Source organism: Lolium rigidum, chromosome 5, assembly GCF_022539505.1.
Source record: "Lolium rigidum isolate FL_2022 chromosome 5, APGP_CSIRO_Lrig_0.1, whole genome shotgun sequence".
In the NCBI taxonomy this organism is placed as follows: domain Eukaryota; kingdom Viridiplantae; phylum Streptophyta; class Magnoliopsida; order Poales; family Poaceae; genus Lolium; species Lolium rigidum.
Genome location: NC_061512.1, coordinates 37,943,122 through 37,960,538, shown reverse-complemented (window position 1 = coordinate 37,960,538; position 17,417 = coordinate 37,943,122). Strand labels below are relative to the sequence as shown.

The window sequence follows — 17,417 nt, the reverse complement described above, 5'->3', positions numbered from 1 at the left end:
ATTATGGGCTACAGAAAATGACAAACATGTAGATCTAGGTATGCATATTTCAAATTTCCAAATTTCAATTGATTTTGTCTTTATTGTGTAGCCTACAATATGAATAATTTCATATTAAAATTTTACACGCTTGTAGGTTACAACATTTACTATGTCAAGATTTATTTTTAGATTTTTTGAAACAAATATGTATGATTTTCCATTTTTTTAAACAGAAGGAGCACTGATGCCGAAGAGCCAGAGACATTTAATTAATACTTATAGTATGTTCTAGTTTTTACCCTCTCCCCCCAACCCAATATCTAGATGTGTAGCACACATGGGACAACCTTCATTTCAAGGAATAAGACGCACGTGTATTCCAAGACTAATTTTTAATTGAGCAACAAAATTTTAATTGTATTATATGTAATTAGCACCGTTAGTTTCGTATTGAAAAGCACTTTCTAATATATTTAAAGTAATTCTTGGTCAAATAAAAAAATACGTAAAACGATGACACCTTATAGCTTCGTACGAATAGCTTTCCTACACAAGAATTTCATAGGATCTTTTACAAGAAGTTTGATCTCTTGGAAAATACTCTTTTTGTCAATGATAACCATGACATACACTCTATCTCTGTACAAATTTCCTGCATTTAACCAAAAAACCTTTCTTACCGATTATTGTGTTGTTATTCCCGTTAGGTTTTAAGGAATGTACAACGTCCTCCATGCCATCTAGAGACGGCGATAACTATAACTTACAATGCATTATCTCTTATTGTTATCCTTTGTAATTGATGAAAATTAATTAAATTTTAGTACAAAATTATGTTGCTAAGAAAGCCATGTGGTACAATGGAGCAAACCATTTTCTCTTTATTTTCTAAGGGATCATCACTTAGCTAAAGGGAAGCTATTTTTTTCTATTCTCTCTCCTCTAACTTAGTAAATATCCTTCCTCTACAAGGGAAATCCATAACGTCACCCTATTGCACATGCTCTTAGATGCTATATTCTGTGTTTTTCTTTTTTTAAAAAATCTGCATTGACCCCCCCAATTTCGACGCCCGGTCAGGATTTTATTCGGAATTCTTTTAAGCGGAACAAAAAAAAAATTGAGAACTTCAATATCCGGCCCATTCAAGAGAAAGGGAGTTACACCAGCGTCGGCCTAGTCGCCCCAGCCCATACGAAACAAGCAAACCGAGCAGAGCGCCAAGCCCAGCGCCGCGCACAACCGTCCTTGCTTTTCCTCCAAGCAATACGTCCTCACCCATGCTTCCACCATTTCTACCCACTGACACCCGGGCTCACAAACCACGCGGCCCCACAAGTCATTGACGTGAAAACTGTTCTCCTTCTCACTCCCACAAGTAGATATTTTGGCCCGTACGCGCGCGCCGGAGCCACAGAAATATCCGACGCCTATTAACCCATTCCCTCTCCCCCGTTCCCCACTCCTCCTCCGTCCCCTCCAAAAACCCTAAACCCCGCCGTAAACCCTAGCCGCCGCCACGATGTACGCCATGATCCGCCGCGCGGAGCCGCTCCGCCGGCGCGCCGCGTCCGCCGTCCTGGCCGCGCTGCACCACCGCCCGGCCGCGGCTCCCTCCGCCTCCGCCGCGGCGGCCCTCGCGCCGCGGCCGCGGCCGCCGCCGGCGAGCTGGTTCCACTCGTCCCCGGCGTTCCTCGGGTTCCGCGAGACGGGCGCCGCGCGGGCGGGCGCGCGCCCCGAGTTCGCGGCCGACGAGGGGTGGAGCTACGAGGAGGAGAGCAGGCCTGCGGCGGGGGTCAGGGTTGGAGCCAAGGTTGGGGGCGGGGCCAACGAGGAGGGGCTCGAGATCGCCAAGCTCGGGATCTCGCACGAGATCGTCTCCAAGCTCGCTGGGAAGGGCATCACCAAGCTCTTCCCCATCCAGGTAACAGGAGCAGCCATGGGCCGCCTGCCTCTTTTCTCCCTATCTCTCAGATTGGAGCGTGATTGTTATCTATAGCTGTGATCGTCGGTGAATTGCTTGCTCTCTCGAGCTACTGCTTGATTGCTGCGCAATTAATTACTTTCTCCATTGGAAATAATATAATAGCATAGCTCAGTACAAGGCTTCTCTGTTGCGGGCAACTGTTTAGCATTTCTGCCCGTGGGGTGTCCCCAGTACTCCATCCCCGTCCCAAAATAACTTGCTCAACTTTGTCTAGACACCTAACTATATACACGCATTTCAGTAATAGATGCATCCGCATTTAGAAACAATTGAGAGAGTTATTTTGAGACACAGGGATTATGATATTTTTTCAGATGCTGCAATTGTACGGAACATGCTAACTCCATGAGTTTAGCTTTGTGTTGTCTTCCACTGCCTATGTGAAGCAAACTTGATCTTCGGTTGGTACTCAAATGAACGATTTGTTGCTACAGAAATTTCGACACCATAACCTCATTTTATTTATAACCATAGACACAAATTGATGGTTGCCAGACATTGCTCAGCAGTCGATGGATTGTTGCCATCACTTTGTACTGTTGTCTGCCTGCTCGGTTGTTTCAGACATATGATAGTTATATGCATGCTCAGCAGTTCTTGCTTCTGCTTCTAGATTGGGACAAATTAGAATATCCTTGTATGTATATATATATAAACGAAGCAAGAGCACCCCTACAAGTATTTTTCTGTTTTGCTTCCTTATGACATCACTGTGGCATTAGTGTAGATTGTTTGCTGCTTGCCTGATCACCCACCATTGCTGGACGCTTCACATGTTTTTGATGTTAAATTTGGCTTCTTTTTTATATGTCATGTGTAGAAAGCTGTCCTTGAGCCAGCAATGCAAGGAAAGGACATGGTTGGCCGTGCCAAAACGGGGACAGGGAAAACCTTGGCATTTGGAATCCCCATTATGGATGCGATTATTCGCCATAACAAAGCTAACTCGTAAGTTGGACAGTTTTAAGACCATGTACATTGATATTTTTCTGGGTGCTCCTTTTGGTGTGCTCTTGTGTCATACTGTAACCTCAATTGAATATTTGGATTCACAGACCTGGACAGTATCCCCTGGCGATATGTTTGGCACCAACAAGGGAACTTGCAAAACAAGTTGAGAAAGAATTTGTTGATTCCTCCAATCTGGCGACACTCTGTGTGTATGGAGGATCTCCGATTCAGCAACAAATAAGAGCACTTAGCGGGGGTGTTGATATAGTTGTTGGGACACCTGGGCGGGTGATTGATCTGCTAAAAAGAGGTACTCTGAATCTGTCAATGGTCCAGTTCGTTGTTCTTGATGAAGCAGACCAGATGTTGTCAGTGGGTTTTGATGAAGCTGTTGAGGTAATCTTGCAAAAGGTGCCTGTGAAACGTCAAACTTTGATGTTCTCTGCAACAATGCCACCCTGGATACGCAAGCTGACAGCCAAGTACCTCAAGAATCCTGTCGTAGTTGACCTTGTGAGTACTACTTTCTGTTGTGTTCACACTTCTCTAATTGCTCAACCCTGCAACTTCAATTTCATCGCATAATTGGTGGAACCATCTCAGAACTAGTTTGCCATGTATTTCCTGTGTCTATTTGGGATGGTCATCTTCTTAGAATTAGAGCTTATCCTTTGTAATAACTTCAATTCTCTTATGTTAGCATTTTACTTCTGCTGGGTACCCATATTCTTCATAACTGTTTAATTCTTACTTCTGTTGTCTGTACATAAGCATATTGTTAGTATCGAGCTGTATATAAGGAAACTGTTATAGTGATGCCAATGTTTAAGTCTTCCTGCAAATTTCTCTTTTCTTACTGTTGCACTGAAATTGCAAAACTCAGCTTGAATTGTTAAGCGCTAGTGATGGGAAAGCTAGTATTGGCAAATTGTGGTATGGTACTTCCCCACAGTAAAAAGCCAATTCACATCACTAACTGCAATGCTATGAACTGAGAAAAAAGTAGGGGTTAGCTTTGCTCTTGGTTTCAGCTGCATGGCATCATAAGCACATTGTTCTATTAAGAAATCAGTAGCTACCATCTGGAACTGGTTTATGATACTTGTCGTTTTCTAGGTGGGTGAAGATGACCAGAAGCTGGCAGAAGGAATTACCCTGTTTACTATTGCCACGGAGAAACGTGAGAAACCTGCTGTCCTTGGCCAACTGATTAAGGCAAGGGTGTTCTGTGTTTCTAGTACTTAATAAGTACTATGTAATTTGTATCTAGTTTTTTTGTGGCACTCTCAAGTAATTTTGTATTGTTCCAGGATCATGCTAAAGGCGGTAAGTGCATCGTGTTTACGCAAACAAAAAGGGATGCTGATAATTTGGCGTATGCCATGGGTCGGAGTATCCAGTGCCAGGCCCTTCATGGAGATATTACACAAGCCCAGAGAGAGAGGACACTTCAAGGATTTCGCGAAGGGCGGTTTAGTACTTTGATTGCTACAGATGTTGCTGCTCGTGGTTTGGATATTCCAAATGTAGATCTGGTTAGTGTTTTTCTGCCTTTTGAGTTCTTCATTTCTCATTTAGAACTGTGATTTGAACTGTTTGGTGTCGGCAAGTGCATCTGAGTAGAACATGTTCTGTCAACTCCTTGACTGGCTTTGGTTCCTTTTCAGGTGATACATTTTGAATTGCCAAACAATTCAGAGATATTTGTTCACAGGACTGGCCGTACTGGCCGTGCTGGGAAGAAGGGTACCGCAATTGCGATGCACACCTACAACGAAAGCCGAGCTGTCAGGGGGATTGAGAATGACGTTGGAGGCAAGTTTAAAGAGGTGAGGTTTTGCATCGTGTAGTTCTCTGTTAGAATTATGTTTCATGACATTACACTCAACTTGTTGATTTATTCCCAGCTTCCGAAGATCAATGTTGAAGGATCTGACTTGATGATGTCTGGTGGTTTCGATTCCTACGGAAGTGGAGGCGGTGGTTTTGGTGGGCGTGGTGGTGGCAGTTTCGGTGGGCGTGGTGGTGGCGGCGGTTTCGGTGGGCGCGGCGGTGGTGGTTATGGCAACTCTTCAAGCCGAGGTGGTGGGTTCGGTGATTCTGGAGGATTTGGTCGTTCAGGTGGTGGATTCAGCCGCTCAGGTGGATTTGGCGAATCAGGCTTCGGCCGTTCAGGTGGTGGCGGTGGATTCGGTGATTCAGGGTTTGGCCGCTCTGGTGGCGGCGGCGGTGGCGGTGGATTTGGCGATTCAGGGTTTGGTCGATCTGGTCGGTCCAGTGGTGGGTTTGGAGATTCTGGCTCAGGTGGGTTTGGTAGCGGCTCCGGTGGCTCTGGCTTCAGTGGATTTGGTAGCTTTGGAAGCAAAAGCTCTTAAAAGATTATCCACTGGGTTTGGCAACTCAGCATAGCCTAGCAACCCTTTAATTGGAGGAAACTGCCAAACCCAGCCAACTGGAGCTGTGATGGTTCTTATCAGAAGAGGTGACTATTCTTCTTATTCGGCCAAGGCCGAATTTCTAGCGCAACAAACACCATACGCTTGTCTGGAGCTGCCAGCTTTGAAGGCAGCCGGGAAATAATCACGAGGCTTTTTTGTGTTCTTTTTCTTTTGTGCTTTCCTGCTGCAAGTTATTTGCAGTAGGGTTCCTTGTAATATATGCAGTGTGTCTGTTCTTTGCGGATAACAGTATTATATCTGCTTTTCTTTTTTTGTAGTTTTGTATTGTATTAAGCAGCCCTCAGCGGACCTATCTAATGACCCGAACTATAGTCTCTAGAAGAATATGTTAGAGCATCTCCAGTCGCGTCCCCCAAAGCGATTTGGGGCGCGCCGGATAAAAAAAGCGTTCCAGCCGCGTCCCCCAAAGCCCTTTTTCGTCCGGCGCGCCCCCATTCGGTGTCCGGCGCCCCGAGCCCGTCCCCGTCCCACAGGGGACGCACCGGGGACGCCGGACACAACGAAAAGCGAGGCGGGGAGTGGCGGGGCCGACCCGTCGCCGGCACAATTAATTTAAACCCAACCGTCGCCTACCTCGCGACGGAAGTTATTGGCGCGCAGCGACGGTGCAGCTCCCGCGAGAGGGCGCAGCCGACGCGTCCCGTCGCGCCTAGCTCGCGTGCCGGCGTTAATGAGCGCCACCGCTCCTCCGCCTCTCTCCGGCCTATAAAAAGGGCGCCTCTCATCGTCCCTCTCACACACAAACCCTAGCGCCTCTCTCCCAAACCCTAGCCGCCACCATCTCTCAACAAGACTCGACGCCATGTCTGGTAGAGGCGGAGGCGGACCTCGCGGCCGCGGCCGTGGTCGTGGTCGTGGCCGCGGCGCGCGCTGAACGCTCGCCGTCGCCTTCCACGCCGCCGCCTTCATCATCGTCGGAGATGGACGTGGAGCCGGACGTCCCGTTCGAGTTCGTCCACGTCCTCAAGGGCGACCCGCGCGGCATCCGGAGGCTGCCGGACTCCTTCGCCGAGTACGTCGGCGGCGTACGCCCGCGCACGATGCATCCGCGGGAGCATTCGTGCGGCTACCGCCGGTGGATCGTCAAGGCGATCTACGACGCGCGCGGCAAGATGTACTTCAACATCGGGCCGGGAGAAGTTCGCGCGCCACCACAGCCTCCAAGCCGGCTTCATCCTCGTGTTCTCCTACTTCGGCAACAGGGACATGAGCGTCAAGGTCTTCGACGAGAGGCGCCGCCTCCGGGACTACCACGTCGACAGGGGACGACGACAAGCACCGACGAGGAGGACGACCGAATGAGTGTTGTTTCTTCGCAGCGAAAACGTGCACGGAGGTTTCGCGCTCGTTCGCCTCATCGGTAGAACCAACAAGGGCACCATCCTCCCGCTGGATTTTCCAGCTTAGGTGATCGGGTGTGCCCTCGAGTGTTCTTTCTTAGCAGCGGACACACGAAACCTTCGATGCACGGCCTAGTTAGGTTTAGTTTCTTTGCAATATTTTATATTTGTGTCCACCATGGTTCAAACTATGTATTAGTTTGTGGAAAACCATGTTCCAAACTGTGTTTTCGTGTAAACCACGTTCCAAATTATGTATTAGTTTGTGGAAATTGAAATAAAAATGTCAGAAAAATTATTTTAAATGTTTGGGGCGGCGTTTGGGGGACGCGGCTGGGGAGCGACGTCCCCCAAACGCGGCACGAACGAAACACGTCCCCCAAACGCTCGATCCGGCGCGGTTTGGGGGACGGTTTGGGGGACGCGACTGGAGATGCTCTTACAGATGGTTATTTCTGCATTCGCTTCAGTTACTCCCTCCGTCCATGAAAGATGTTAGATTTTTCTAAATTTGGATGTATGGATAGAGGTAGTACTATTTATTGCTAATGTCGTGGCAAGTAAAAGAGTGCTGCTATACACACGACAATTTATGTCCGATACCCGTATGATCCTTTGTAGCGCCAGCTTCCTTCACGTGGGCAACGGTTGGACTCTGCCTTTTCTCTTACCAATCCAAGCCCAGCCAAATTTTCTCTTGTGCTAATTCTTCTTTCCGCTAAAAGGAATGCTGAAGAACTCAAGCCAAGAGCACGCTTAGAAAATAGTCTATTAATGTTTTAATCTGATTTTGGGTTGTATTCAAATAAGCGAAAAAGCGGATGGCCGGCAATTTCGTCATTCCCTCCTTGGAAGCATCGCCAGATTTGCTAAGTTGGTTTGTCTCGTCAGCAGTTGCAGTGAATGTCGAGGCGGCGACCTCGAGGTTGTTCTTGAATATTGGGGAGGCGGAGCAAACATGTCCGTTTGTGTCAAAATGGACATGCGAAGGGCGGCGAGCGGCGGGACGAGATCAGCCACCGCCGCTTCATCCTCTCGCCGGTCAAAATGGACACACTGAGGGCTACGAGGGGGCTACCTTGGCGACGTGAGCTTTGGCAACCGGGAGTGAGGCGTCGGTCTGGACGATGATGAGGAGGACGAAGACAGAGGACCACGACGATGACCTCTTCAACAACGGCGGGACGCCTGCTCCGCCGTCGGCATGAACCCGGAGGTCCATCCACCAAACCTCACGAAGGAGGAGGTGATCGAGCTAGCCATCGCGCAAAACCATGCGGGACGAGCTCGCCTAGTGGCACGGCCTCGCCGTCCGCCTATCGGACTCCGCATTAGCTCAGGGCAGGCCAGTGACACCGTCTGGTCACCCTGGTCGCAGCCAAGCATGCACACCGCCAGCTCCTCCGATATTCGTTGACCTCGTTGACACCAATGATGAGGAGCAGGAGGTTGTGGTGAAGGTGGCTCTGGTACCGGAGCTTTTCCAAAAGTGAACGCCACACGTCCGGTACCGCAAGCGGTACCGCCAGCGGTAGTACCGGTTCCGCGGAGGAAGCGGTAGTAACGGCAAGGCGGTTCTAGCTGGCGTGTACCTGGTGTTGATGGTGGTAGCGGTACTACCGCTGCCAAGACTGGTACTACCGGTCATGCAGAAAACACATGCAGAAAATGTGCGCCGCCAGCGGCCCTTAGGAAGGCTCGGATATCACCTCGTCTTTATTGCCCTGCCATTGAAGCCGCTGCGACCCCGCCACCAGCGCACGCACGCGCACGGAAGGTAAGGCACGCTATTAACGCAACGCAAAAAGCTTCAAAGCGCCGCCCATCAGTTATGCCGCGCTGAAGACGAAATATCTGTGTCGCTATCAGGCAGGCCCATCCGTCCAGACGCATTCGCGGAGCATTTTTTTGGAGCGCGTTTGCGTTCGGCCGGGCAGATCGAACACTATGGATCCGTTTACGTCGCCCCGTTAAAAATACTCTTAGCACATATGAGATTCTCATTGTGGCGCTCAATTTTGGTCTTCGTCCATGGCTGACTGATATATCCCAATCGCGGCAAGAACAAGTTAAATTGCTTCAGATCCGGATTTAGGGAACCATAAAAAGACGCTCAACAGTATTGCTGGTTTGAGTTTGGGCTTAACTTAGCCACTAGGGAGGGAAGGGGAATTAACTAGCAGTAGGTCGTACACACATCGGACGGGAGTTGTCGTGTGTGAAGCATTTCCGCAAGTAAAACTATCACTGGTCTGTTTGAAGTCCAATGTTTAAACCGAAAAAGTGGTTTTCAGTCTTCTGAAAACGATAGTTCGTGCGAATTTGGCAGTGGTGCAGATTAGAAACCGTAAACTGGAACTGAAAAGCAGAATTTGTAAAACTGGAACTGAAAAGCAGAATTTAAAAGAGCGTGGGTAAATTCGACGATGATCATAGTTTGACATCAAATTGATGCTCCGATTGAGCATCAAAACATACATTGTTCGTAAAATCAAACCTATAGTATATAGTACTGGTACACCGGCGAGCGCTACTTAAGCTAAGCAAAATGCGGCCTATAAAGTGGCCTACGCGCGCGGCGGTGCCGGTGGTGGCACAGCGTGTCGGCGGCAGATGGTGCCGACGCTGTCGAGGATGAGCTTCACGCGTCGTCCGCGTCAAGCTCGAAGGTGGACGCGGGCCTCCCGGCGGGCCGCCTCGTATTCACGGATGAGGCGGACGGCTTCCGCCTCCTCCAGGCGGAAACGCTGGTGAGCCTCCGCCGCGTTGATGGCCTTGGTCTGCGCGAGGACGGCGTCCTCCTCGTCGCTGCCGTGGACATAGTCCCCGGCGGAGAAGGTGGGCGACCGCGCGGGGACGAGGTCGTCGTCGTCGCTGCTGTACGCGACGGGGAGCCGCGGTGCGCGGCTTGACTGGCCGGACGAGGAGCCCTCGCCAGCGTTGCCGTACCTGGCGAGCTTCCCTGGGGGCGTGAGCCCCCAGTTCGTCCACCGGCGGGCATTGCGCTTGCGCGCGCCCTCCGACCGGTTCCATTTGCGCCGCTCCGCGTCGGTGCGGAAGACGGGCGGACACGGCGGCGAGTCGCCGCCGCCCAATCCGTCGCCACGGCCTGCGGAGCCGGCTCAGGACGCCATCGCCCACCGTCGGCCGGTGGATTGCTGCATGGTGCTCGCTGGATTGTTCGCCGGAGATGGTGCTTGGCGGCGGCGGAGGGAGAGGAACGGCGGAGGGGAGTAGGGTTTGCGACCCGAACTCCCCTCCGCGAACCCTTTTAATAGGGCCGTTCGGAGATTTGTTCGGGCCCCTGAACTTATTTTACGGGCCGGCCCATCTTTTCGATCACTGATCTGCGACACATTCGGCCCGAACCCGTAAATCCGCCGGAAAAGTTCGATTCCGGCGGCTCGAAATCAAACTCTTTGTTTCGTAAGATGATGTCATTCTTGTTGTTGCCAGATGCCTTATTTATTGTCATTGCATATCACCTTTTCTTTTCCTAGGCATTAGTTGGCCCTCACCATTGCATAGATTGATACTAGCATCCTTTGCATCGCTTTTAGGATCAGCAGTTAATCATGTGCCATAGTTAATGGATTGAGCCTCCGTGAAAAGAGCGTCGTGCAGCATACCTATGCCAAATGGCCCCGGATCTGATTAAGTTGGCCTAGTGCTATTGGTCTCTCACAATCAAACCTGCTGCCCTGCATGTCCCTCTCAACCGAACAAACGTTTGTGTTTATCTTTACGGTTCCTTCGACGTTCCGACAAGTATTATGCTCCGCCCGCACCACCCAACACCCACACTTTTCCCCTTCTTTATTTTCAGGGCATCTTCAATGGACGCAAATGCTGAGCGACCGTTTGTATCCGTCGTGACCGAAAATACGTATGAGCCTTGCTCCAGCGGGGCGACGCAAAGTGATTGGTCCGTCCGCGGCGACGCATACCTGGCCCAAATATGCCAAATGGACCAACATAATGCTGAAAATCCAATACGAATTCTAGTTCTATTATTCTTATTCGTTCTATTTAACCAATTGCCAAACATATTGGTAACATTAGTTGGAGGAGGTATATTAAAATTGAAATAGACTATAAGCCAAATGATGTGGGCAAAAGGACATGAAATAAACAAGTGATCCACAGTCTCCAAAAAAATCACAAAAACAACACATCCTACATCCATTCCATTTTCGTTTTGCTAAATTATCTTTCGTGAGTACCACTTTATTATTTAGGAACAACATGAATATCTTACTTCAAGCGGGGTTTTCATTTTCAAAGATATTTACGTAAAAATCTAGTATGCCATTCATCAAGTCCACGTACATAGATTTTACAAAAAAATACATGCATCATTAAGGTTCCATTTAAAACTGTCAGGGGTATTAGATAGCTAAACCGCCATAGGCCTACAACGTAAATGCAACCATTCATTCCCTTTATATTCATTCAACACTCTTCAAAAACCAATTTTCAACGGTGTTTGAGCCAGTCCATTTGCTACTAATACATTTCATTTGAACAATGTTATATAAGGATGGATGTTGCTACGATAGAGGTGTATCACCTAACCAAACATCCTTCCATAACCGGATTGTTGATCCAGATCCTATATAGAAATGACATCTGCTAAAGAAATTATCCTCAACTCGCGTAAGACCGTTCCAAAAAGGTGATTCCATTGGTTTTGCGTGAACTTGACAAAGAGTTTTCTTGTTAAGATATTTGTTGCGGAACAACTGTTGCCATAATCCTTCTTCGTTGAGCAATTTGAACAGCCACTTCCTTAATAAACATTTTTTTTAAACTCGAGTACCTTGATTTTTAGGCCTCCCTGATATTTTGGCTGACATTAGATAGTGCATTAGTTAACCTATACTTTTCTTAGTACTACCTCCATCCCATGGCTTGAGGCCTTTATTTTTTTCAGAAAGTCAAACTATGTTAAGTTTGATCAAGTTTTTATCAAAAATTATTAACATGCAAAATACAAAATTAACATGCAAAGTACCATCTATTGCCAAAATAATATAGACCTAAAATAGTCTAACCCCTTGCGCACACCAATGGGAACTTCAAGAAAAGATATAGCATGAACATTTGTAAGCTAGTTAGGAGTGAATTAATAAAGACAGTTGATCTCAGAAAGTAGTTTACTTTGCCAACAACCGACTCTCTAGATTCCATTCAGCATCGCGCAGTTCTAAGGGTGTGTTCGTTTTTTGGATGGGGTGAAATAGAATGAAACCATTCCATTCCACTGTCACGGAACTGTTCCATCCATGTGTTTGGTTTGGACAATTTTTTTTGTCACGGAACGGTTCCATCCCTGTGTTCGGTTTTGGAATGGGATGAGAATGGAATGGAATGGGTGAGATAGTCACCGATTAATTATTCTAACTCGATTAATTATTTGCTAAACTTGATTAAGTAGTGCTAAACTTGATTAATTATTGCTAAACTTGGTTAATTATTGCTAAACTTGATTAATTATTGCTAAACTTAATTAATCAGCGTGTGACAGTCACCCGTTCCACCTCGTCCGGCCGAATCGGAGGAACCACTTCATTCCAGATCTGGGGGGAATATTCCATTTGGAGGAACCACTTCATTCCATTCCAGTTTGCAGCAGGAACGGGCTCTGGGTGCGGAACGGTTCCATTCCGTTCCACCCCATCCACAAACCAACCGAACACACCCTAAAAGGTTAGGAACAAAGAAATCCCTTAATATGTAGGAATACTGGAATCATGCACGCTGAAACACGAACTAGCGTAGATATATTTTATTGTGTCACACGGCTCGATTCCTTGGTTTCCTTTCCCTATAGTTCTGAATAAGCCCAATCTACTTTTTGATTGCACCCCCGTTGTGTTCACCAATCAGCACCATTGTGCTCCGTGTACATCTGTATTGGGTATTCTTCGCGTGTTGATATGATAGTACGTGCTTGGGGTTTAAAGGGTTAATCTCGTCTCAATTCGCAACATAACAACTGCCAGGCTACTGAAGTTACCCTGTCACCTGATACGATACTCTGTCAGCCTCGGCTCGTTCTTATCAACATAACAACATAGAATACAGCTCTTCCGTGAGTGCCGTGCACAGCGAATAGAGTACGTGATCATCCCTCTTTTTCGTTGGGCTTTTGTGTTTGGGATAAAGTAGCAGTACCGCAAGTTCTTAAGGACAAGAGAACACGAGACACTTAATACTGCATGTTAATTGTTACTCGAAACCACAGACACACAGACACGCAGAACACTGACAGAACACAGAAGCACCTACTTCAGTTCTAACACACTTAATACTGCACGTTCATTGTTACTCCAAACCACAGACACACAGACACTGAACACTGACAGAAGCACCTCCTTCATTCCTAAACCTGGATACCTCTAACACGGACCTAGGACAACCTGGATCGATCTCTCTAACTAAGCAACACAAGCACACATACGGACTAGTGGCGACCGGCCGACTTCTGCCCGGCGAAGGCGAATACATGGACTAGTTCTTGGAAATGGCGACCCACGCGGAGAAGATGTGCATGATCATCATGAAGCACGTCAGGCTATTCTCCCAGGGCGAGCTCGCGCTGTGCCCGTTGTAGCAGCCGCTACGGTAGAGGTAGCCGTCCCCCAAGGCGCAGACGGCGAGGAAGGACGCCTTGCCGGAGAAGAAGATGCCTGATAACAGCAGAGAGCGGACGAAGCGCAGGTCGGCCCAGCCGGCGGGGACGAAGGCGATGCCGTTGGCGGCGGCAGCCGCGGCCTCGTGGGCAGCGTCGAAGGCGCTGCCTTTGACGGCACGAGCGGCGGCGACGGCGCGGTCCTCGACCATGTTGACGGCCATCCGGACCACTAGGAGGTGGATGGCGGCCATGATGATGTTGGCGACGAGGCGATATTGGGTGTTGAGAAGGCGGCGGTAGAGGTCGCTCTCGCAGTGATTGGCCGGCGGGTTCGCTGGGACTGTGTTGAAGCCGTTGCCCAGCATGAAGATGAGGACGAGCAGCTTCAGGTGCTCCGTCGCCACTCTCTTGATCATGGCCATGGCCGCGGCTCCCTCCCGGCCTCTCTGCTGTCACTGCCTCTGGCTGCTTGCTATGCAAAGGGGCTCTTGGGCTTGGGGTGCTGGTTGGATGGATGAGGAAGGAGCACCTCGATCGTGTATTTATAGCCTGCTTGTAGGTATACTCCGTAGTCCGTACCGCAGTTCCGGACGGGCACAGGAGTGCCGGAGAGATGGGGAAAAAATGATTGATTGATCTTGATCCCAGATTGACGTAAAGCTAAAGCGGGAGACGTCGAATATTTGAAAGACAAACTCTCGCTCTTGCCAGCCACCGTTCCGTTGACGTAAAGCGGAGAGAGGGAGATAGAGAGGGGCATGCAGGCATCAAGACTGAAGAGACTAGACTATGTGGCTTGAACCTTGTGTCAAAAGTCAAAACTAAGCCATGCCATAGGATTCCCCTGGTCGATCCTTACTCAGTCTGAAAAAAATGCGTCGTGGTTCTAAATTTTTAGAGCTTTTGCAACTATAGTAGTTTGATGTCTCCCTTTCATTTATTCTCTTCCTAGGCACCCCCTTTTGTTTTGATATACTTTGTTTTTTCTTTACCTTTGTCCTTGTAGAGGATAATATGGTTTTTTGGAAACTCTTTTTTTCTTTCGAAAAGAGAAATTGCCACAGGGTTCCGCGATAAGGTATGAATAGGTCACTCCCTCGACATCATCCGTATATAAGAGAGGGAGGCAACGATATGCGATCTCCGGAGGTGTGACAAATGACAATTCACAATGAATTCAAACTCCTTCAGAGCAACGCTGCAGAAAATAGAGTGTTGCTACTTTTTCTTCGATAAAGGGAACTCCTTCCAAGTGTGGTGTCTTGTACGAAGGGCATATTTCCCTTACGTAGTTGACTCAAGGTTTGAAAAACCAACAGAAGAATATGTCAACCTCCTTACAATATCTCTACTACCTAAAAAGGACGAGGGTGTTCCGTTTCGTGCCACTCCGCTGATCCATTCCGTCCTTTGTTCAACTCATCCACCCGTTGCTTCCTCAATCATGTGAACTGCACCTCGTCGCGAAAAAATGCGTCATGGTTCTAAATTTTTGGAGCTTCTGCAATTATAGTAGTTTTGATTTGTGACAGGCACTTTTGGAACCTGGGTGCGCGCGCACCCAGTATTTTAAAAATTGAAAAATGCTATTTAAAAGTTTCAAAAAGTATTGAAATAAAATTTTGCATTTACATATTACGTTGATACTTACTCATGTAAGTTTTTACGGAAACATACAATTGTATGTGGCCTACACGAAAATAACAAAATATCCAAATGACACTATAATGTTGGATTTATTCTATTCACACGAATAGGAACTTCCATTTTGTCATTTTATGTAGGTCGCATACAATCGTATTTTTTCGTGAAAACTTACACGAGTAAGTATCAACATAATGTATATATGCATGCATTTTTTCATATTTTTCTGAAATTTCGAGAATGCATTATTTTGAATTTTCCATAACTAGGCCGGTGCGCTCGCACCCAGGTTCTGTTTGGTATTTCGTTTTTGATGTCTCCCTTTTAATTATTCTCTTCCTAGTTGGGAATAGCCTAGCTTGTAGGCGCTCCCTTTTGTTTGCTCTACTTTGTTTTTTTTTACCTTTGTCCTTGTAGAGGACACTGTGGTTTCTTAATATTAGTTGCCAAGGTAAATTAGATAGCAAGATATATAATTTTTGTATTTTTTTCTTCATAAGTGAAATAGGAAATCGGTTGTTCAGATACAAATATCTTGTAATGCACTAATTAATGCGGGCGCATGGCTTGGACCTTCTCACCTTGTGTAACCTTGCCATGCCACATGATTCCCCAGGTAGCCGACTGGGAGAGAATGAGGGATTTCTCCTATAAATGTTAAGAGTACCCAGCCAATCAGGCCATCTGAAAGGGCATCTGGTTCCTTCGTTTGGCAATGCACAGTAAATTTCAGATCCCACTTTCTACCTCAGCCGTTGGATGTAGTAAAAAATTTCTCACTTGTTCAGCTTCTGAAAGAGTCGATGACGTGTAGGACCGGCTATGTGCGGGGCCCGACGATGAGAGGGAGGCACGCCCACTCGCTCGGTCGCCTTCATTCTCCTCTCCACGGTGAAACCCTAGATCTCCCCCTCCTCGCTACCCAATCCCCGACCTTCATTTCCTCTCCCAATCCTCGTCTCTTCTCCTCCTCCCCAATGGCGGCGCCGCACCGCCGCCTCTCCTCCTCCCCCAACCTGCGTCGCCGCCTTTCCTCCTCCCAAGCAGGATGCGACCGCATCGGGAGAGCATCCGCGGGGCTGCTGCGTGGAGCACCGGGAGGCGATGGTCACCGCCGGTCGCGGGCGTCGCGGTGCGAAGAGCAGGTGGGGCCGCATCAGCCGTCGCCTTGGGTCGCTGCTGTCGTCGCGACTCATCCACGCCATGGTCGTTGGATAGCGCCATGGAGCGCATCTCCAACAAATCGCGAATCCGGGACATGACGTGGATCCGCTCCGTCGACGACCGGAGGCGACGGGCTAGCGCGGGGCAGATCCGCAGCGGTGGCGACTGGAGGCGCCGGGCGCGGCCGAAGACGGGCGGCGCGGGGCGGATCCGCTCCGGCGAATACCAGAGGCGAAGGGGCAAGGCGGCGGCCGCTCCATCCTTCCCCACGTGCTGGTTGTGCTGATTCCGGGCTGGATAGGTCGGTGCTGGACCTCAAGGGCGTCTGCTCCACTGACAGGTTCATCTCTCTCTCTCTCTCTCTCTCTCTCTCTCTCTCTCTCTCTCTCTCTCTCTCTCTCTCTCTCTCTCTCTAATTTTCTGGATAATTTTAATCCCTAGATCTACTCCTTTAGATCTCTGGTAGAAATTATGCTTATTGTTGCAGATAAATTATTTTCTATGTAACTATGCACCATTCCCTTTTGTCTCTCCATGTGCAATGCTTTTAGAATGTCCAGGAACATATTATGAGATCCAACGCAGAAATGGATGCCAAACTGAATTTTAGTGGTTGCTTTTATGCAGCCTCTTTGTAGTAAAAATGAAGCAGAGCAAGGGAATCATAAGGGAGGCAATGGGGATGGGAAGGTTTGATGGATAATCACCATTTCTTAACCATATTTGGACCTTCCAAGAAAATTATGGTAAAGCTTTGATTTTGGGGGCACAATGAATAGGGCTGTTGTGTGATATCAGTAAATTTGTTTCTGTAACATACTTGTGTGGGATGTATTATTCCTCACAATATTTGTTTTGCTTGGATGCTAGGCAGATTGAACCTCTCCGAGCTCATGCTTCTATCAACCAGGGCGGGCACTTTTTGCGGTCCCAAGCCTGCTCATGGACAAGGACGAGTACAGGTGGGGATTCCAATTTTCTTGAAGAGGAGTTGAGGGGTGTACGTGGGAGACACCAGTAGCAGCAGCACATCTGCCCTCACAGCTCAATTCATGTTGTGCTTTTATGTACATCAAGACCTATGATTTTAGTGATTTGGTTTCTCACCAAATTAGTAAATAAATAACAGTAAAACCCAATTATTGTCATGGATTTTTAGATTTCCAGATTTTCCTTTTAGTGCTACTTGATGTATGAAGAATTTTTTTTCCTTTGGTTGAATCAAGTTGTTAGCTATCCCGCAGAAATTAATA

The 17,417-nt window shown here is 48.1% G+C and overlaps 1 protein-coding gene and 1 long non-coding RNA gene across 2 annotated transcripts; both read left to right on the top strand.

Annotated features, from left to right (window-relative positions):
* Window positions 1-1,504: 1,504 nt before the first annotated feature.
* Window positions 1,505-5,685, top strand: LOC124655869 (DEAD-box ATP-dependent RNA helicase 9-like). The gene is made up of 7 exons (XM_047194699.1): window positions 1,505-1,906; window positions 2,790-2,917; window positions 3,025-3,433; window positions 4,037-4,135; window positions 4,231-4,455; window positions 4,588-4,749; window positions 4,828-5,685. The coding sequence occupies exons 1-7, from the start codon at window positions 1,505-1,507 to the stop codon at window positions 5,293-5,295; spliced, it is 1,893 nt and encodes a 630-aa protein (XP_047050655.1). The 3' UTR covers window positions 5,296-5,685.
* A 10,682-nt stretch (window positions 5,686-16,367) lies between these two features.
* Window positions 16,368-17,051, top strand: LOC124651838. The gene is made up of 3 exons (XR_006987513.1): window positions 16,368-16,504; window positions 16,792-16,910; window positions 17,035-17,051. It is a non-coding gene; the product is annotated as an uncharacterized LOC124651838 (long non-coding RNA).
* The last annotated feature ends 366 nt before the right edge of the window (window positions 17,052-17,417 follow it).